General features: G+C 35.4%; 1 protein-coding gene across 1 annotated transcript in view; it reads left to right on the forward strand.

The window, feature by feature from the left end:
* Positions 1–23,672, forward strand: part of LOC111046987 (synaptogenesis protein syg-2) — a 478,902-nt gene that overhangs the window by 360,814 nt on the left and 94,416 nt on the right. The window contains exon 3 of the mRNA XM_039426761.1: positions 12,597–12,805. Coding sequence (XP_039282695.1) covers positions 12,597–12,805 — 209 coding nt within the window. The remainder of the gene's footprint in view (positions 1–12,596; positions 12,806–23,672) is intronic.

Here is a 23,672-nt window from a genome sequence, read left to right on the forward strand (position 1 = left end):
TTTGAGGAGCTCTGTTACAAGCAAATGATTTCATCAGGTTTCAAAAAATTCTATTCTTGAGGAACAATGAGGGAATTGAAACTTCCTTCTATTCTTAGAGATTGTAATGGAAACTTACAAAACAGCCGATAAGTTTGCAATCAAAACAGCGCCTCAAGGCTTGCGTTCGTGCCCACTCCTACACACTCCGCTCAATGATTCAATTATGTTATCTAATTTCTCATTTCGTTGCCAGTTCGCCATCTGCCCGCCTGATACGCTGTGAAAGTTCATTTTCCGAAGTGAGTTGGACTTGGAAGCCTAATTTTCACAGACCGGAAGCTGTCCAGTCTTTCATCATTTGGCTGCAGAGGAAATTACAGGAGAGCAAACAGAACATTCCCTCTTGTTTTTTTGCCTGCAGCAATTGGCAAGAAACTGAGTAGGAGAATTCTCCCTTAGCAAAAAGATTCCAAAATTAGTCTTCTAAAATTGAAAACTTCTTAACAATACTTGTCCACTTGATGGTATTATAAAGTGATTTCGGTGATATTCCTACTCCCACTCATTGCAGTATGAAATCATTTTTGATTGAGGAATCGAGTGGAATCATATTTATTGATTCAGATGTGCTTTCTGTCAACTTCCTTCAAGCATTTACCGAAGAGTCCAAGAGAGTGAAAGTTACTCATTTGTCATTTGCCAATCAGTAGAATGATATGGTTCAACGTTTCTATGATATGAAGCTTATGAAATTTGCTTAGTAAATCTTAGTGAATTATGCTTAGCTTGTAATCTCTTAGTCCAGTAAATCTTCGTGAATTATGCTTGGTTTGTAATCTCTTAGTCTTGCTCTGAGAAAGAATATTATTATAATGACTTAGCACTTTGAAAACATCTTGAAACATGTACTTGAGCTGCGATAGAATATAAATTCAATATAATTTAAAAATCTCGGGAATTCCGTCAAGTTTTTTACAAGATACTGAGAATACTATAATAGTATATATTATAGTACATATAGTATATATAGTAATATAGCAAACTGGAACATAGAATAAAATATTATTTTATTTTATGTTCCAGTTTGCGATATTTCTCAAGTTTCGCATCGGTGGCAGTGAAGCTAAGTTTTGAAGTTATAGTTTTAGAAGTTAAGAGGTTTTCTCAATATTGCTTAGATTGGTGGCAGTTGAACTGAGTTTCAAAATTATGAAGTTTTTCAAATATTGATTGGATTAATGACTACGAATAATATGCCAATTATTACTAATTAAATTATTCATTGAACTATTAAGGACAATCTCGTTACCAACTCGTTGATTATAATGATAAAGCGATGGTGACCACCCTCCAATATTCAATTGTTTATTTCATCGTTTATGAGTAAGAACGTATCTCTGTGAATAAAGCAGTTTACAATTTCACACATACACTCACACCCCCAGTCCTCAAGTATCCGCTTTCAAATGAAGTTGTTCACACTTTGTGCAAAGGTGAGAAGCGCGCGGCAGCTGAAAGGGAAATTGCGAAATGAGTGCTGGAAGGAAGGATGTGGGAATGAGTGGTTGAGGAAGCAGTTCACAGAAGAGGAACGATATGTGTAATGCAATGTCACGGCGGCGGCGGCGTTATTGAGAGAATTTCTGAAGGTGAAAGTGAGTGAGAGAGAGTAGAAACGGAGAAGATTTCATCAACTCATCGAATAAAGCCTTATTGCAGACGCCGAAGCAATGCCTTTTGTTTCCAGAGCGCGTCTTGTCGCGTCAGCCATTACGGGGAGAATCGTATCCCTGCGTCTAACGGATTACTTCCCACTAATAGAGCATTCATAACTCGCTGATGATGTAGAGCCTTTAAAGAAAAGTGGGTCGCTGAATGGGAGGGTTTACACAAAACAAATACGCAGAGGATAGTGATTTGCCGAGAAGTGGGATATATCACGAATGTGCACAAGGATTGAAAGGAGGCATACTTGGAACTGGAAGGTAAGAATGAGTGGAGAACTTCATTTCACCAACATATTCCACGTGAATTGAAGGCGTTTCATGCGTCTTGGAATCGCTCTGAATATAGCACTCCCTTGAAACTAGAAAGGAACTCATCGTCTTCATGTTCCACGCATTGAATTTGCTGCTCTTACATGCTCTCATGGTATCTTCCATCACCATCATGTAGGTTTGAATCCGTTGCTCATGGTAACCTTCATCATCACCATCATGTAGATTTGTATGTAGGCTTATATCCAGGTTTGTATGTGTATTCTAGTTTGCGAGGGTAAACTAGATACTTGAGCAACGATCGAAATCCACGGGTAGCTTCCCAGTGAAAGGAGACACGTCGCCATGGCAACAACTTCCAGCCGAGAAAAGCACAAAGTGCTTGAGAAAGCTCCTTCTGGCTCTCAACAAGTTCTCTCGTCAGCTTCCAAGCAGCGACAATAAATGAATAATGGATTAATTTCCATCAATTATATGGTTGGATGCCGTGATCTGTAGCTTACGTAGCTTGAGTTCAATTGAATAACAGAATTTATGTTCCTAACATAATTTACTCGTATGCTCTCTGAAGACACGTGGTTTTTCAAAGGTCAAGAAACTCTGCACAAATAAGATTCCAGCAAACCATTTAATTCAAAAATGTATGGTTGTCTCCATTCATATGCTCTTTGGAGACGAGACAAATTATTTTCTAAAAGACTAGGACAGCTTGAAGGAATTATACATCAAATGAAGATGAAAAATTGAGTAAAAACCAAGTTATCCATCACATAAGGGATGAATCAATGAATCAAAGATAACCCCATCAACAAATTAATGTTGATAGCGACATTTTAACGAGATTAAAAATGTCATTGATTCCACAGCTATTTTGAAATTTTCGCATAATACAACATTTTTAATTTTGTAATGGAATTTAATTCCATTACTCTTCATACATTTCTTTTCAAAATGTCTATGAATTGGATTTTTTATAAATGTACAAATTTTGAAATAGATTGTTGGCATTGCAATATAATCATAAACAACTTGGATGAGGCACAGACATAAGAACATGTTTTGTGTGATTACTCTGTTAAGCGTTAACCATGATAATGAGTATTCAATATTTCAAAAATATTCCAATTGTACAATCCAATATTGGAACTTTTGAAAGTCAAATATCATGATAGCTACGTGATCTTCAATATTAGAATAGTTATTGTGAAAGTACTGTACAACAACCTTCAATTAATTATGTTTATTATTGTTGGATAATTATTGATGTTCACACGTGATATCTTTAAATACGCAAGAGCTGAAACTTGTGAAGAAGTATAATGAATAATAATAATAATAATAATAATAATATAATAATAATAATAATAATAATAATAATAATAATAATAATAATAATAATAATAATAATAATAATAATAATAATAGTATCAATAATAATTATTCTTTCCATCCAGTCGAAGGAATTGCCACTGAATAATGAACTATTTTCTCCTATCGTATTTCTCTAATAATTCAGATTTTATAATATTTTTTTATAATTATTAGATATTTCTTCATCTCAACTCTAATCTCTCGCGAAAATGAATATTGAACTCTAATTATTGAAATAAAAAGTGTGTACAGAGATTCCCAGATTTATGTAAACCAATTTTTTCTGTAAGCATGAAAGCATGATGATGATGATTATTATTATAAACTCTTCCTTGAACTCATGCTTCTAGAATTCCTAGCAGCCTAGAGTTCTGCAACAGTTCAAAAGCAATTAGTGAGCTATTGTTATTGTAGAGAATTCTACGAAGCTGTTTGTGAGTTCTCTGTATAACAAATTATACAACAAGGAAAACATGTAGGCTTACCGGGGAATAGAGGAGAGACAAAATTAGTGACGAAGAGGTCATAGTAAGTGGGATGGTGATTAGAATTCTAGTTATAAGATTCTTGGAACATCTAATCGTACAAATGAGGAAAACAAGGATACTGGGATGAATTCGGGGTTGTGTAAGAGACGGGATCAATTTTTGACAAATTGGGTTCAAATCGAGTATCCTATGAATAATCACAGAGTAACTATTTCTGATGTCTCATTCCTTGACATGATCCACAGATAGGGTTGCATATATGGTTATCCATGCGTATATGTTGCTATCATTGCTGATAATAGAGCAACGCTTTTTCTACTGACGTCAGCCTTTCACCTTTGGAAAGCTATTCAGGTTCAATTACTAGAGCTGTGGAGACGTGGTGGCATGTGAATACGTGCGTTACAGTGTTGTCACTGACGACGACAAGCAAGCCACAGAATTGCAAAACAACGATAACAGTTCCTTGATTACTGTTCCGAATTTGCGGCTGAAAGCTCAACAAATTGCCAAACGTGAAACGACCCGAAGACGACGGTGTATCTATGCGAATACACGTTTCCGTGAATACGGACGTGGTACTTCAATTATCACTGCCTGGAAACCATTTATGGATGTCAAGCACACAATAACTTGCCCAATCAGAATCGTTCACGTCATTCCTCATTGCAGCTCTGTCACATCATACATCAGACGCACTTGAAACTGATTTCTTGATTCCTGGGGACTGGTGAATACTATTCGTCGTTAATCGACGCTCAAAATAGCTAGTAATTTATTGTGATCACTTAATGATTAATTAGTTCTCGGTAGTTAATTTTATTTTATTTTCTTGTAATAAGTGATGATTCATTAACCTTTATTTGTTGCATTGTTAAAAATAGCTAGTAATTTATTGTGATCACTCTTAATGATTAATCAGTTCTCGGTAGTTAATTTTTTTTTATTTCCTTGTAATAAGTGATGATTTATTAACCTTGATTTGTTGCATTGTTAAATTCTGGCAATAAAGAATTGAATTGAGAAAAATGAAGATCTTCAGGATGATAATAGTGCAGTAGGTAATATTTCCTGCTTTTTACAATAGAATGTAACTCCAACTCAGTAATATTCTACTGCAATTTGAGAGCCAGTTATTTTCTTATTGGTTCAGATATTAAAGCAACTTCACATTGTTCAACTGTATGGATGGATCTGTATTGTTGTTGAACTAAGAAGATATTCTAAATTCTAGATAGGAATAAAAATCTCAGTACCCTTTTTTGAACTATTTTATCACAACAGAAGAAAAAAACAATAAAATCCAAATTCTAAATTTTCTGGTAAATCAATCATTAATGAATTGATTATTTTGGAAACAATATGAATAATTCAAAGAATCTCATTCTTAATTGATAATTCTTGGGGACTATTAAATTTGGGGACTATCATAATTTTCCTGGTGAAAATAACGATAGTATTCACAAAAGGTTCTCTTGGAGAATAAGATGTGTATGTAAAACACTATCACTTCACATGTATTGAACAGTCAGTAACACACATTGGATGGGATCATTGAATTTTTACTTGGAAATATCCATTACATTCATAATAATTATTTGATTTCTAATTATATTCTCTCAGTGTTCATTGATCCTCTATTGTATCGGGCATGAAAGTGCTTCACTGAAAATCAATTTAATATTTTCAATAATTTCTCATCGTCACCACCAATTTCCTCCATTATCGATACTATACAAGCAATTTTAATTCTTATATTTGTTAAACATTGTATCCATACTGATCAATAGATTAAAAAATGCATATGGAACATGAACGACCCCACACTGTATTATCTCAGGGGTTGTTTAAAACAATATTTTCCCACTATTTCCAGCTATATATTGTAATTATATTGTGATGTAATGTATTTTGAAAGAATAAATTTCAATTTCAATTGTGTCAAACTATTTTCCAAAGTTCAATTGAATGAATGTTTGTAATAAATGAGCAGACAAGTGGATATTATGTACATGAAAAGGTGAAGAATATTTTTTTTTTGCTTGATTTTGCCGACAGTACTTTTGGTTTGAAGACAATCAGAAGTTCACTAAACACGCTTAGAGTTCATCAACTATGATCTGAACCGTTGCAAAGAGCATTCGCTAGTTTATAATCGCATTAAACAATGCCGAAGGGGTAGAATCAGCTTTCTAATCGTATGATTCGCTGTTGAATCACTAATAAAGTTGGTGAAATGTTGGTATTAATTATCAAGTTAACGGTCTGCTTCCTTCTGAACACAGTTAGCTCTAGTTTTCGACGCACCAAGGCTGTAGATTTTGCTTATTATCTGTATTTGGCTTGCACCCCTCCGTAGCCTTCATTTCACATACAGAGAGAGATCAAGGAGAGAAGAGGGTATGTAATATTAGAGAGAGAGAGAGAGAGAGATAGAGAGAGAGATAAAAACAAGAGAGCTTATACGCTTGTGAGAAGGAGAGGAATAAATGTTACATATGAAGAGAATGGAAGAAAGTGTTATAAGATTAAGAAGAAGTGAGATGAGAATACCAGGAAACGCACACTCAAGTGAGATGAGTATGTGATATGAGGAGAGAAGGAAAGTAATTTCCAAGGAGGAAAACTCAAGAGAACTTGGAAACCCACACTCAGTTGTGAAAAGGAGAGGAGTATCTGATGTGAAGAGGCAAATAGTTGTGTGTTCAAGGATATGCTACACCAACAAACGAGTTTGCTGCTCCTTATCAGTTACGTATATTATATTGCATAAATGAATGATTCCAGCTCATGAATCTTATTGGGATAAGATCGTAATTCATGAGTTCACTGCACTGCAAACAGAATTTGAGTTGAAACTAGTATTGTATTGTGGAAAGTTCTGCTAATTGTAATTTAGGAGTTTGATTTTGTTGTATGTAGGAACTAACCGAACTGTGATGCCGTCTATTGGAGTGTTCAGTTTTTGTTTTATTTGTAAAGTCTTGATACATTTCATTCAAGAGTCAATGATAAATCATATTATTGATAGAAATTTCATTTCAATGTTGATAAATTATTGTATTTTCGAATATCGATCATAGTTTGTAAAGAGAATAATGTTTTAATGTTTAAATATCTGCTTTATTTTTGGTTTTGAAGCATCTAAGTTTGAAAATCCACTTTGTGAACATATCTAAGGACTGAAAGATTTGTGGAGTGAAAACTTAACCTAATTCGGACTATGTGTAACCCTATCTAAATTTGGGAGAGAAATAGCACAAGTACTAGATGTACTTATTGTATGAATAAATGAAGAACAAGGAATAAATAGAGAACAAAGAATTCATTCCACTTGAAACGATTCATGTGTGAGAGACTTTGAACTTATGTATATCATGTAGAACTGGATAATGTGATGCCTAAGATCATACAGACAAACAAAGAGCAATTCACTCACCTACGAAAAATGAATAACTTGATACAGTAGATGTCATTGGCAACTAGGCACACTTGCAACTAGGGAAAAATATAAATTTCGTTATGGGGATTTCAATTCAAGGACTCCTCGGCCTTGGATCTTCAGTTTTTGAATCCAGCCCATTGGAAGAGACAGATGTGCTGATTGAACAAATAAGATCCTTATTAATAAGAGCCTTAGCAAATAAGACTGGGACTCATCCATTCAGTAGTCGAGTCCATTTTCAACCCATTCTGGTGAGACATTACATTGTTGACGCAGTGACTCTCTCAAATTTCTGTCTTCTGTCAGAGTTCTGACTGGAGGGTGGGAAGCATGACTTGTTCTGTATATTCGTCGGTCGCTTCTGTAAACTTCTTATCAGCAACCACACCATGAAAGCTTTGAAAGTTCTTTCTTTCATGAGCGAATTTATTTCTTCAACTCTGTTCGTGTGGAAGTTTGACGTTCCCTTTCTATGACAGATTGTTCTTAATTGTGCGTGAAAATTCATTGTTCTTTAAGAAAATTTACAAGCCTCTAAGCGTGGTCGCTTTCCATCTTCTTTGGAAACAATGAGGAGTAATTTTCCAGTCTTTAAATTCATGTTTGATTTATTGTAGATTTCTTAGATTCAATAAGACAATGCTTTAAAAACTCCATGAACTAAATCAATTTGTTGAACATTTAAAATAGTATATTTTTAAGCTCTGGAATTTATCCGCTCTAAATATGGTTCATTCAAGAGTATTGATATCCTGATTTTGAAATTCTTGATGTACAGTAACGACACACAGTTGTTATTATATGAGTAGTACGTTGAAATGTACGCAAGGGTTGATAAATGTCGCTGTAATTCCCATCGATTAGGTTCGAACTTGAATCCATGAGGTTGATGTAAATCAGCCTTTGATGTAGAATGACATTTGAGCTGATGATTAGACGACGTGCTTTGCTCTACTAAATAGGCCTCATTAGTATCATCAATTGAATTACTGGAATCTGTTTTGGATTATTAGGAGGTAAATGAAGATACCTTCATCATATATTATTTTGGAACTCTCGAAAAGTGTTCAAACGATCTTGACTGTCTATAATGTAGTAGTATCGTAGTATCTACTTTCCATACCTCACCTTTATGGGAGGCGACTATGTCATTTATATCCATATCCACGCAATTCATTAATATCGAAATGGAGGACATTGAATTATTTCAGCTGTATTGAGAATAGAAGATTCCACATATATATTATATTCTTGGTGAGTATGTTACCATAGCCTATTTATGTGACTATTCAACTGGAACTATCAAATAATGTGGAATGAATTGATGTTTTATCAGAATCTAAAATAAATTTCTCAGATAACTAAATACAGGTACTAACTAAATAGCGAATTTATCATTGGATATAATATGATGTCCTGGAATAGAGCCCAAACGATAGCCGACATCAAGAGAATAATAAATTATCAGCAGTTCCATTTGTCTTCTATTAGATCATTGATGTACGAGACCATTTTCTTCAAAGTGAATGGATATTCTGCCATTTTGGAATTATTCTTGTGATTTTCTCATGATGATTCAGCTCCAGATAAAAATTCACCATCATACTAGTCTCTGACAATTTATTTTAGGCTTGATCGTGACACCAAAACCTAAAGTTCATCCACTAATAATAGCTAATGCCCCGCGACACTCTCTGATACCGAGAGTGTGTTGATGAGGTTGATGGGACTCTCTGGTGTCCCAGCCTGGTAGGCCAGTGTATCACCAGCCTTGTACTTATATATATAAAACATTCGCCATAGAATGTTCCCATCATTACTATACAGTACACAATGCTTCGCACTATAAGGTTGAGACCTTGTATCAATATTTTTAGGGGATCCAATCAGACTACCAAACATTGATTGACATCTCTATTTCACTAGTAACGCACTAAAGGAAGGATTAAGGGAGAAAAGTTTATTGTAGGATTGAAAAAGAAGTCCCGTGTCTCATTGTTCATATCAAATCATAACCACTTTTTCCACCCTTGTTCTATTTCTTGTGCTATTTCTCTGTTATGAAATGTGAGCCATGATTGAAGTATTTCAAGTTTCTTGATCTCAATGAATACTGGTGATGAATAATTGTATTCAAAATAACATATATCACAATTATGACAGGATTAGTTGACAATATTCATAATTTCAGTATTAGAAACAGCAACATTTTCCTGATATATATTGTTCTATGCTCAAACAAGTAGAGAGTTGAACTCTTTCATGGGACACTCGAGAGGAAATCATCAGTTTGATATTTTATATTTGACCTATTCAACAACCTATCCTCATACATTTTATGGATTCTACTTTGAATCCTTTCCATGCATCCGAGAATCCATCTTCAATCATTGATCTCTACATCAAAATAAATCCATAAAAAATATTGCTCTCTATATAATAATTCAATATTGAATTCAGAGTTCAAACCATGCAATCACATCCATGCAATTATAGTCACTCCACATTGTTATTATCATCGAATAATTGATCTCTTCCTGGATTTCATCTTGAATTTTAGAACTCTGCACTCATTTACATCAAAATTCCATGCAAAAAACGTCACACCACGTTTTTGTTGCTACAAAATTTTGAATTTCTACTTGCTTTAAGGAAATGATGTTGGATCCGATGCTTAATTCATTTGTATTTATTCATTCACAATACCCAATTTCCATTCATTCATTTTTGCTTTAGCTGAAAACAAGAAATAGGACTTAGAATAAATGACGGCAAAACGAAATATATGGCAGTAGTATAAAAAGGAGGAGTCTGGTGCACAAGTGCACCAGACTCCTCCTTCACCTCAAGGTCATCCAGGTCAACCACCCTAACCTCAAGGTCATCCAGGTCAACCACCCTAACCTCAAGGTCATCCAGGTCAACCACCCTAACCTCAAGGTCATCCAGGTCAACCACCCTAACCTCAAGGTCATCCAGGTCAACCACCCTAACCTCAAGGTCATCCAGGTCAACCACCCTAACCTCAAGGTCATCTAGGTCAACCACACCCACCTCAAGGTCATCTAGGTCAACCACACCCACATCAAGGTCATCTAGGTCAACCAGACCTACCTCAACGTCATCAAGGTCAACCACACCCACCTCAAGGTCATCCAGGTCAACCACTCTAACCTCAAGGCCACAAAAAAAAAAAATAAAAAAAAAAAAAAAAAAACTAGACGACTAGCGGCGATAGTGGGGCGACTGGCGGCGATAGTGGGACGACTGGCAGCGATAGTGGGACGACTGGTGACGATGGTGGGGCGACTGGTGGGGCGACCGATGGGGTGATCGGTGGTGGCCGGGCGACCGGTGGGGGCGACCGGCGGCCGGGCGATCGGTGGCGGCCGGACGACTGGCAGCGGGATGACTGGCAGTGGTGGGCCAGTCTACCCACTACATACAAAAAATATATCCTCTGGTTCTGTTGATACTGACCTTTAATACTTACCTTTACCGCCTTGGATTCGAGCATAGAGCCTCCAACTCAGAAAGCTGACTTGCTAACCACTACACCATAGAGGATTTATGTTTAAAGACTTAAATTATATAGAATATGATACTTCTTCCGACCGGCGGCGGCCGGGCGACTGGTGGGGTGACCGGTGGCGGCCGGGCGACCGGCGGGGCATTTCAAGATCAGTAGGGAATTTTTTTTTTCCTTTTTTTCCCTTTTTTCCCATTTATTTCCGATTTTTTTTATTTTTTAATTTTTTTCATTTATTTATTTTTTTTTTAATTTTTTTTTTAATTTTTTTTTTTTTTTTTTTTTTAATTTTTTTTTTTTTTTTTTTTAATCATTATTATTATTTTTTTTAATTTTTTTTTCTTTTGGTGACCTTGAGGTTAGAGTGATTGACCTGGATGACCTTGAGGTGGGTGTGGTTGACCTTGATGACGTTGAGGTAGGTCTGGTTGACCTAGATGACCTTGAGGTGGGTGTGGTTGACCTAGATGACCTTGAGGTGGGTGTGGTTGACCTAGATGACCTTGAGGTGGGTGTGGTTGACCTAGATGACCTTGAGGTTAGTGTGGTTGACCTGGATGACCTTGAGGTTAGGGTGGTTGACCTGGATGACCTTGAGGTTGGGGTGGTTGACCTGGATGACCTTGAGGTTAGGGTGGTTGACCTGGATGACCTTGAGGTTAGGGTGGTTGACCTGGATGACCTTGAGGTGAAGGAGGAGTCTGGTGCACCAGACTCCTCCTTTTTATACTACTTATGGCCAGCAGCAGAACACGACAAGCAGGTGACACAGAAATAAAAATAGAGAACTTCGTTTTTGGAAAGGTAGCAGAATTTGAATACCTTGGCTCAGTAATCACTGATGACAACAACGTCCAAGTCGATATAAAAGCAAAGATAGCTGCAGGTAATAAGTGCTATTTTGCCCTAAGCCAATTCTTTAGATCCAAAGTGCTAACGAAGATGTTGAAAATTCAAATTCATGAAACAATAATAAAACCAGTTGTGTTGTATGGCGCAGAGTCCTGGGTTCTCACAAAGAAAGATGAAGATCTCTTGAGTACTTGGGAACGGAAAGTATTGAGAAAGATTTACGGACCAGTCTGTAACAATGGGAAGTGGAGAATAAGGACAAATCAAGAGTTACGTGACCTAAACCAAAAAACAGAAATTGTTAACGAAATAAAATACAGGCGACTGAGTTGGTTAGGTCACGTAGAAAGGATGAGTGACTCAAGAGCAGTGAAGAAGGTCTTCTGAGAAAATCCAGGAGGAAGGAGACTACGAGGACGCCCATGAAAACGCTGGCTAGAAGATGTGGAACAAGATTTGAAGAGGCTGGGTGTCCGAGGTTGGCGAAGAAGAACTGGCGACAGAGAGGAATGGAGAGGCATCATAGAGGAGGTCAAGGCCCTAAACGGGCCGTAGCACCACGGAGTAAGTAAGTAAAAACCAGAAGCATCGCTTAAAAATGTTTCAAACCTCAATTAAGAATATCAAATATTTGATATGGATACTCATGATTTGAAATGTGTTCTTCATATACAATAGGTTGTTTACATCAGGTTATTCACTTTAGGTTGTTTTACTTCAGGGAAACATCGCTCAAAACTGTTTCGAACCTCAATTCGGGATATCGAATATTTTGTATGGATACTCATGATTTATAATGTGTTCTTCATAAATACAATACCTGTTTTTACTTGAGGTAAAAACAACAGGCATTCGAACAAAACTGCTGCTAACCTTTATTTAGAACCTCAATATTTGATATATTTAGTGATGATTTGAAATGTGTGTTGCAGCTTTGACATGCGGGGCAAGCCGATGAACCAGGCGAAGCACTGGTCGGACCGAGAAGTGTTCGGCGACAGAGCCTACTTCAGGACTCAGATGGATCCGGCGCGACTCGTCGTGGAATCCATCAGGCGCCATGATGAGGGTCTCTATAGATGCAGGGTGGATTTCCGAAATACACCAACCAGGAGCTTCCGTTATAACCTTACAGTTATTGGTGAGTGAAAGAACAGTTTACGTCAATTCGTGTTCATTGTTTGAGAGTTTATCAGTTTGATGACCTAAGATGTACACAAGCAATTCCTGTGAGTTATGAATAGTTATTTTTATAATATCTGAAGTGAGAAATACAGCTTCCTCTCCCTAAAGAGTATGTTTGATGCACGAAGGCAACAATTTCTCCGAGGGAGGAAAAGCATTTTTGTCAATCCGTGTTAGTTGGTCGAGAGTTTATCGAACAGTTTGATGTTCCAAGATATATACGAGTATATGTTAAGCCCTGCACACACACATCGATTTCTGTTCGTAATGTATTTTGCAGTACTTATGAATTCTATCAGACTAAGTGCCGTTTGCACATTATCAGTTTAAAATAGATTTCATTTTAAACTGGATTAAATCACTACCCCCGTAAACAAATCCGTTGTGTCGTCAGAACGGATAGGGCTCCTACACCAATAAAAATTCCTTGATTTTAGCTGATCTATATCAGCTAGTGTTTTTATTGGTGTAGAAGCCCTACCTGTGCTGACGTCACACGAATGCACTACAGCTTTGTTTAAGGAGGTAGTGATTAAATCCACTTCATGTCGCGTGGTTAATTTTGAGTTTAAACCACCAGCTGATTAAATTCAGTTTATGCTTTGATCGTACAAACAAGAATCGATGTCTGTGTGCAGAGCTTGAATATTACTTCAAAAAATCAATTCTCAGTGATTTAAAGGTCAGGAGCTGATTCAGCAGCCAGAAGAATAGGGTCTGCAAGTAAGTAGATCGAACATTTTCAAAGGGGACCTGGGAAACCGGTTTTAAACGTCGATATATAATTTACTCGTGTTGATAGATTGAGTTACAGCACAGAATTAATAATAGCAATTATAGGAGTTTTCTCTGGTTACAGTTGGACCTTTAGCAATAATCAATGATCTAAGAGTATAAATTTCAATGAATCGAAGAAGATGTGCTAGCAAATAGGCTGAGTTGTATCAAAGGAGTGCACCCTTATCAGTAAAAGGCCATCCATCATTCAATAAATTATTTTTTGCATTGCAAATGTGTTTGAAGTTCGAAATTAAAATGCGAATGGAAGAATCACTCGTCCAAGGCTGGCCACTCACGGTAGGACTTGCATGATGGACATGTGTGTACTTGCATGTTTATTAATATGCACACATACACACAATCATGTTGATCACGCATGTTCTGTCATCAGCGAGAGGCTTTGAACGAAAACAGCTGTTTGACAGCAGCTCCTGATATGAAATGAACAACTAATAACAATTAATTAACTACTGGCAAATTAGAAATTATAATGATATAGGATAATATAACCTTAAATAGAGTAGTGAAGGAAAAAAAACAAAAAAAAGATGGAACAAAAAATGGAAGATAAGGAACCAAATTTGAAGCATTTTGTTGTGATGCATGACTACTTGTGTGTACAAACATGCTTATTATGCATGCCCTGCTGTTAGTAGTCAGCCTTATTCTAAAAAAATATGTGCAGAAAATTGTTTTTTGTCTCAAACTTGATTCGTGAAACTTTTACAATCAATATTTTCTGACTGATTGAATGCCAAGTATAATGTTATAATATTAACGTTCTCATCAACGAGAGAAAACTTCTATCCTATCCGTAGAATTTATTGATTGAACTAGAATCCTCAATCATTCACTCACTCTACAGTACTGTACTTAGATGGTTGAAACAGAGTTGCAGACCTTGTTTGCAGGCGGTAATGGACTGTGAATTAAATGCAAACTATTTCTAGGCAAACATGCCGCTACAAACTAGCTTTGCACAAGTTTTAGAAGTTGTAGAAAATGGAGCATTAGTTCTTGCAAGAAAATAGTATGGTTGAAATGGCTTTTCCACACTCGCAAACAATTTGAAGTGCTTTATTCCGCCTTGCAAAACTTCGCTGACCCAATTTTTTACTCCAACACGTTTTCTCTAGCTCTCTTTTCATGAATGCATAGTTCATCCTATTGTCTTCGAAACTTGGAAAATGATTTATCCGATTAAACTTCAAAATTCTATAATAGATTTCATCTGTAGAGGGAAATATTTCAGTGAGTTAATATTGGTTTATACACACTGGAGACAACAGCTTTGATATCGACGGTTTTCAAATTTCTTTTCATTACGACTTCTATATAAATCAATCAATAATCCATAAATTTCTTTTACAAACAAACATGGCATGATATAAGGGAGCAGTGGATATATATAATATAAGAAAATGGAGTAAAAGTGAACATCCCAACATTACTAGGAAAATGCCAGTGTGAGGTGCACCTGATAGAACAGAATAGGACAGTTAGGTTGCTCCTCCTACCAAATAAACTTTTAAAATTAAAATTATACTCAAACATCTTAACTTTAATCAATGTAACAATAATTTTTTAGCAATCTTTATTTTAGCAAGACTCTTGGATATGCTGGGTTGAATATACACCGTGTCTCATGAAGAGGATTACACATTTAATTTTATATTACATGCCCATTCATACACCGAACTTTCCTAAATTCTACACAGTTTACAAAGTAGGCTCTGAAAATATTCTGTGAAAATTTCAGCTTCTTTACCTTCGTAGAAACAAAATGGCGGCACATTGAAAATGTTACCAATTTCTTCCTATAAAAACTACTTTCATGAGTTATTATGTGATCTGTTTACTATGTTGCGGTACCAGAAATGAATCGAGCAATCTTCCAACAAGGTGGTGTTCCACCTAATTTTGCAAATCATGATTGTCAAGCAATCACTAAATTACAAACTTCATGGTCGTTGGATTGGTCGTGGAAGTAATTTTTTAGAGTGGCCATCCTGATCACCATATTTAACTGTTTGTGACTTCTTTTTTTGGGTTACTTGAAGGAGAAATGTTAACCCATAGCTTCAATAATGATGAGGAACTAATACGATCAATGGAAGAGGAATTTCTCCGGATACCGTGGAGTTTCTTTGTAAGAGCTATCGAATCATTTCTTAAGCGCTGTTATCAGTGTGTTGCTGTGGATGGGTTTCAATTTGAAAAATTGTGGACTTCAAGGTTTTCCATAAGGCTATGTTCTATTTTCTTTCCATTTAAAAGTCACATTGCCCTAATGTGCAGCAATAAAAATATTTTATAAAACCAAAACACCTTTTAAAAGTATCGTTTCTCAATATACTGCCATTTTGTTTCTACGAAGGTTAGGGAGTTGAAATTTTTCCAGAATATTTTTAGGACCTACTTTGTAAACTGTGTTGAATTTAAAAAGTTCGCTGCATGAATGGGCACGTAATATATAATCAAACATGTATACCTCTTCGTGGGACACCCGGTATATAATATATAATGATTCTTGATTCATAATTCCCATGATTTTTTCACTTTTTGTTTCCATGTTTGTAGTTGATTCAATGATCCCACATGGTGGAGCATCACTATTTGTGTCCACACCTCACATAAGCGATACCGAACAACAACTCTTACTGCAATCCCATCCTCTGTTACCAGTAACGGCTTGAATGTTGTGGGTGTGGTGCAATATTGCAATTGTTAAGGCTCACCACTATTGCGATGAGTAGAGAACGGTCCCGCTCACGGATGAGTGGATGCTTGACTGTGAGTCTTTGCCGGTGGCCTTGTTAGCAGTGGCAGTTGGCTGGCCTTCTAGAATCGGACACAGGTTGAGTGGACCTTCTGACGCCGATCTGCGGTGAATTTATAGAGCGCTCGCATCAATTACAGCGGTCGGGCTTCATAACGCACTGGGCGGAATCAATTTACACAATACGTTACGATGACTTAGTGGCTGACAGTTGCAGATTGCTGGACTGCTGGACACTATTTGCTTTGTGCCACATATCTCCGGTTGTCCACTTCGTCTGTATATGTATGATTAGTGAATATGTATGGAGTATATAGTATAGTGGCCTCCTTCCCTTACAAATGGCTGCCGACGTAATGAGTGGCTGTAGCGAGTGGCGGGCCTTTGCTACCCCGGCATAGCACTGCACTTTGACAATATGACACTACTTTGTACTCCCTCATCATCACGTACTATCACACTCATTCTCATTCAATTACTTTCTTTAAGAAATTCCAGAATTTCTCAACTCTAATGTTGTTGTTATCTAAATCAAACATACTAGAATCAATATAAAGAATAATAGAAATCTATAAGATACGATAAGATAATCTTCTTATTCAACACAGTACACTTTATAATATACAGTTGAATAACGTCAGGTCTTAATAAGTAACAATTATAAATACACAATAAAAAGCACACATGGAAGACTAGAGTAGGCCTACCTACAAACTATGCTACCTTCTATCACTAAAATCCTTCACACTGTAGTAGGCTTGTGAAACCAGGAATCTATGAAACACGTAGCCCTATACAGAAAAGAGATAAACACTAGAATCAAATTTGTTATTCCTATCCTGATTTTTCTGTTGATATTCAACTTGATCAATGATCTCACTTGTCTCTTTTCTTTTCTTCATCACATGTATTTTTACATAATTATGTATTGTAACATCACATGTGAAATCACATTCATTTCAACTGTGCCGGGCACTGTCTTTAATTCAGGCCTTTTCCCAAGTTATAATAGTAAATTTAATACGCAATAGACTAGAGCCATTATTGTAAGTGAGTTAGCGAAATAAATTATTTTCTCTCTCTATTATGAACGGCCATGACTTCGAGTTTCCCATGATAGATATTTAAAAATTGTGGCTCCGAGTCGTCGAGGAATGTAGATTATGGAATTATCTCTAAAACTTAGCCTTCTTGTCGCGACATAAAATGCGATAAGTTGGAAAACAGCAAGCATTGAAATTATAACAAACTATCGATTTTGCAGTTACTATTTGGTCCAAAGGCTGTAGAAGCCACGCGACGATTGGTCAAATTGATTCCATTCGCCCAATAGGAGACCTGTTTCTAAATACAGTAGTGGGGCGATTCCCCAGCCGACAGACCAGATTACGTTCCGGAGGACACTTTGCTAGGAGCACTACAAGAGTAAAGATGTAGTCATTATGTTTCGCCCTTTTTGGGCAAGTTTACAAGTTTATATCATTAGTTAGTTTTATTTTTTATTAATGTTTAAATTTACTAGTAGTGCCATGTCCTGAAAGGTTTAATTGTGTTTCTTCATCATGTACGAATAATTGTTTCTTCAAATAACCGCTAAGGTACGTAAAATAAGGTTAAAATATAATTTAGGAAGTTTATTGATTGAAACTTCCATAAGAGTATTGAATTAATTAAGCCTGTTATTTTTCAAGTTAATAATATTGATTGAGAATAATCCTTTTGATTTTATTAGTGATGGAAGATACTTATAATTTTTTTCTACAGAAGTATAGAAAGTTTTCAGTTACGTTACATTTGAGTTATTGTTCCTGGAGATATATTATCGTAGAGTATTGCTGAAAGTCAGGAAGATAGCCTTTAAATTGGAATGAAACTTTTAAGATTATGTTCATATTGAGTTTATGACATTTTTTTAATTTATATTTTTCAGACTCTGTTTTCTTATGTCATTAAGGCTGTCGAATGATTTAGTAAATTTTTTATGATAGAAATCTTAATAGACGAAGAAGAAAGTTTTTCTTTTCCAGGAAATTAATGTTAATGAATGTTCATTTTTAATTAAGGTTCTGAGCAGTTTTGGGCGAATGCCCGTTATTTACACTTGGATTGCGTCCTAAAGTTCATAAATAATAAATAAAATAAATGTTGGCTAGCGCACAAGTTTCCAACAATACTAGCCGAGCTACTATATGAAAAATTGTATTTGATTTCGCAAACCAAACGAAAAATATCATATAATTTAACATCATAATTAATGAAGTATTCATTTTCTAAACGCATTATATTAATTTATTACGGATGTTTTCATAAAGGTTACATTGTATTTCAATGACACTCTGGCAAGTAAATTTGTTTTAAATCTGTTAAATTTTGAGAATGAAATCAGAACGTCAAGATAAAATCTAAATTAAATAACAGAATAAACTCCTGTTTTAGCTTTTGATGAATTGTAGGAAGAGTTAGAAATTAATGCTGTAATACATTTATTTACAGCGGTTCATGTGTGTCCCCAAACCAACTTCTTGTACTACCACCCCTTTGGTTCCGCAACTTTATGTAAAACCGCTTCAAGACACCCGTTCAGACGACAGGTCTAGGGACGTAAGAGGACGTCGCCGTCAAGCCAAATTCAACCGGTAAAAGCTCACCGCCAAAAACAAGGTACTGTAACCCCGACGATAAAGCAACGTACAAACCAACGAAAGTGCAGTGTAGTGAAACAAAGGTTCATTCGAGAATGTCAATAAAAAGTGGGGATTCAAAATTATTATGAAATGGGTTATATGGGTTACTATCGACGAAATTTGGGTTCAACGGGTTTTTTTCTTTCTTGAGTAATTTCATGTTGAAATTGATTGGTTATTTTATGACTGATCTTGTTTGGTTTTGTGACGTATTGCTATCTAAACGGGGATAGTAATGCGCCCCCGAATCAGATGAAGAATGTCAACAAAGTAACATGATATTGTTGTTTCTGTTGTTCGATTTTAGCTGCCAATGTTTATTGAAACTGTTTGTATTTTTCTATTATTTCAAATTGTAGTGTTATTCTATAGTATAAACCTATTAAATCAGGCATGGCAAGATTAATTGAAGTTTTCTTGACTCTAGCCCGTTCACCTGCATGAATTAGGTATAGACTCAGGTATTTTCTAGATGTGCCGGCCTATTTCTAAATTCTAAATTTTATACAAAATTATCTTCTTCAGGCAACACAACTGCGCCGACTCTGCTGTCTAGAGATATTTAAATCTCTGGAATTCAAATTTTCTAAAAAATTAAATTTTTCATAACTTACTCTAATCATACTAGATCAATTTTTCTGAGTCTATACTTAATAATTCATTCTGTGAACGTGTTAACTGTCAATATTTTGGGTTTGGAGTTGAATGAATAATTTATAGTTGCTACTCCAATTTCTCTGAAGTTTAAATAATTGTAGATGAAACAGGAAAGTTATTCAGTTATGTTAAACCATTAAAATGAAAATCTTTTGAAGTGCTTAAAGATAAAGTTAGGTATCATTGATGCTTAAGTTGAAAGTATTCTAAAACTTAATATTGAAATTGATTTTTGAGAAATTGAAGGTTTAACGGTAGAATAAAAATTGGTAGAAGAAACTAGCATAGGTGAAAAACAACTGATTCTAAGTGCTGAATAAATTTTTGTATTCTGTAATTCCGTGAATGATGATAGAAATTATTGTAATGTCAACGTACGTATTCTGGTCTCACGTCTGGTAGTTGAATATCATTATAGTAGTAGTGAAAGTGAATATTGAGATTTTAAAGGTCAACCCAAGTAAATTAGGAAAATTCGGAAATTATTATGGGAGAATGTTTGAGGAAAATAGAAATTTTTTTGATAAGTTTAGGTAGATCGAAGGTAATCAGAGAATAAATAGGAAACTGTTTTATTAGTTATTGTTGATATGTAGTTTTGAAAAGTTGATGAGTAGTTTTGGCCTTGAGATGTTTAAACTAAATAATTGGGTATTGTAGATTAAAGTTGAAACGATAATCAAATCCTTGGGAATTTGTATGAAAATAAGTTGATTGAGATGAGGTTGTTAAGTCCCTTTATCAGTAATGTTTATTCTCGAAAAGGCGAATCAGTTTTATTATTGGAAATATTTTTTTTAGGTGTGATTTTTGCGGTAGGCATGCGTAGTGATAGTGTAAAGATCCGTTGTGTTGGTGACGTTTCCTGTAGGCTGTGGGGAATTTTTTTTGTTTGTTTAGTTGAGACTCAAGATTTAGAGGAGGACAAGGGGATGTCCTGCCTGTGTGTGTTGTTGTTGAATTTAGGTAATCGGCGCGAGTGTAGGTCCGTGTCCAGAGAGAACGGAGCACTGCCCGAAAGTTGTCCATGTAACAAATCAAGGAATCTAGCTGTGACTAACCTTGCAAATTTGTACGGTGGAATTTTATAATTTTAGCGAAAGGCACCGTAGATGGTGTGAGCTGAGATTTTTTTTGTATCTAGTAAACGGTCTGGTTCATTCGAGAGTTATGGGGCTCGTCAGTAGAATAACGTAAACCGAAATCTAGAATATTTAGTGAGTCTTCGTAGTGATTGTAAGGAAAACAATCAGCGTAATGCAGTTTAGGGAAGCCCAGTCAAAAGGTTCGTTAATGTTTGGTAGGTAAGTCAGCCGCAAAAACACAAGTAATAATTGGTAAAAAAAAGGGGTATTATTGAGTTTAAAGTTGCTTAGAAATTTGGTATGGTAACGAAAATTGAAAGTTTTAGACAATGAATATTTGAAGTGATTAGTTAAGGTATACGAATAAAATAACAGAGAAACTTTTCGAGTACCTAGGTAATGTTAAAATGGTTATCAGTGAAAGTAGAAATATGTAGGAAAATTCGTGTCAAAAAGGAAATAGAATTTTTGTTGGGAAAATTAAATTAAAGTAATTAACAGTATAGTAGAAATCTCACTTTGGCCAGTAAAGTCTAGTTCAAAGGAAAACGGAGAAGGAAGAGTGAGAGAGTTTTCCATGTGAATAAGTTGAGATATTTTGAGATCTAGTAGAGTAATTGAATCTAGTTAAATATGAAATTTATTGTTGAGAAATAATTATGTGAGGCTCCAGTAAGGTTGAAAATGTCAGTGAACTTGAGAATCAGTAATAGTGTATTAGTAGTCTATTAATGTGTTAATGTATTGGTAAATTTCATAATGTTGATAATCAGAAGGCAAGCAGTAGCAGTCCAACAATGCTAAGTTAGAGCTGAACTTTCATATGATTAAATCATGCGATGAAAGGTATGCTCCCAGTGTTTAGAGAAAATGTCACGTACTTTGAGTTTGAGATAAATAATATACAGAATCATTATTGTCGATAGCCTGGCACTCGATCATAGTTTTGTTTTGACTAGCGTTCTGTCGTGAAAGTTTCCTACTGGAATATTATAATAAAAAGTGTTTTTCTCATGATTGTGGAATGCAAAATCGCGCTTGTGTCATATAGCTCTCGCGTTGATCTAATAATGCAGTTTCAACCATTGTTATCTTTGAATCGTAGTCTATGTAGAATAGTATTGCCTACTGAATTGCTTTATATTGTTAAAAATATGTTGCACTCTCAACTCTATAATAATGATAGTTAGATTTCAATACATTCAGCAGAGTGAAAAAGTTTCATCCTTTACTATTATAATCAACGTACTTAATATTTCACAACAGCAGAGTAACATAGAACAAATTAAAACTATGATGTCTTTTAAACGTTTTCCCTTGTTAGAGTTTGCCAAGAAAATAACCAGGGACTCAATAAAGTGATTGAAGTATTCAAGATTATTATACTCGGTCCGTCTTTAGTACCTACTTAAAAGGTGGACACGTCCATATTGTTTTGTCCTGATTCTTGCCACAGTTTCAAAGACTCTTGCCACAAATCTCTATTAGTTATACATTTTGCTGAATTTCGGAATGATTAAAGAGATTTCTTTTGAAGAGGGCCCGCTTCAAATTGGATCCTACTATCAATCCAGAAATTCGACTCTCCAAATCATACAGAATGCCTCTATGGTAACATATCCTGATTAGATTTCTTTTTGCGTGTTTCACACCGGAAGGAAGGGGAGTGTGCCGGGCACTGTCTTTAATTCAGGCCTTTTCCCAAGTTATAATAGTAAATTTAATACGCAATAGACTAGAGCCATTATTGTAAGTGAGTTAGCGAAATAAATTATTTTCTCTCTCTATTATGAACGGCCATGACTTCGAGTTTCCCATGATAGATATTTAAAAATTGTGGCTCCGAGTCGTCGAGGAATGTAGATTATGGAATTATCTCTAAAACTTAGCCTTCTTGTCGCGACATAAAATGCGATAAGTTGGAAAACAGCAAGCATTGAAATTATAACAAACTATCGATTTTGCAGTTACTATTTGGTCCAAAGGCTGTAGAAGCCACGCGACGATTGGTCAAATTGATTCCATTCGCCCAATAGGAGACCTGTTTCTAAATACAGTAGTGGGGCGATTCCCCAGCCGACAGACCAGATTACGTTCCGGAGGACACTTTGCTAGGAGCACTACAAGAGTAAAGATGTAGTCATTATGTTTCGCCCTTTTTGGGCAAGTTTACAAGTTTATATCATTAGTTAGTTTTATTTTTTATTAATGTTTAAATTTACTAGTAGTGCCATGTCCTGAAAGGTTTAATTGTGTTTCTTCATCATGTACGAATAATTGTTTCTTCAAATAACCGCTAAGGTACGTAAAATAAGGTTAAAATATAATTTAGGAAGTTTATTGATTGAAACTTCCATAAGAGTATTGAATTAATTAAGCCTGTTATTTTTCAAGTTAATAATATTGATTGAGAATAATCCTTTTGATTTTATTAGTGATGGAAGATACTTATAATTTTTTTCTACAGAAGTATAGAAAGTTTTCAGTTACGTTACATTTGAGTTATTGTTCCTGGAGATATATTATCGTAGAGTATTGCTGAAAGTCAGGAAGATAGCCTTTAAATTGGAATGAAACTTTTAAGATTATGTTCATATTGAGTTTATGACATTTTTTAATTTATATTTTTCAGACTCTGTTTTCTTATGTCATTAAGGCTGTCGAATGATTTAGTAAATTTTTTATGATAGAAATCTTAATAGACGAAGAAGAAAGTTTTTCTTTTCCAGGAAATTAATGTTAATGAATGTTCATTTTTAATTAAGGTTCTGAGCAGTTTTGGGCGAATGCCCGTTATTTACACTTGGATTGCGTCCTAAAGTTCATAAATAATAAATA

The sequence above is a fragment of the Nilaparvata lugens genome, chromosome 4, assembly GCF_014356525.2.
Source record: "Nilaparvata lugens isolate BPH chromosome 4, ASM1435652v1, whole genome shotgun sequence".
Classification (NCBI taxonomy): Eukaryota; Metazoa; Arthropoda; class Insecta; order Hemiptera; family Delphacidae; genus Nilaparvata; species Nilaparvata lugens.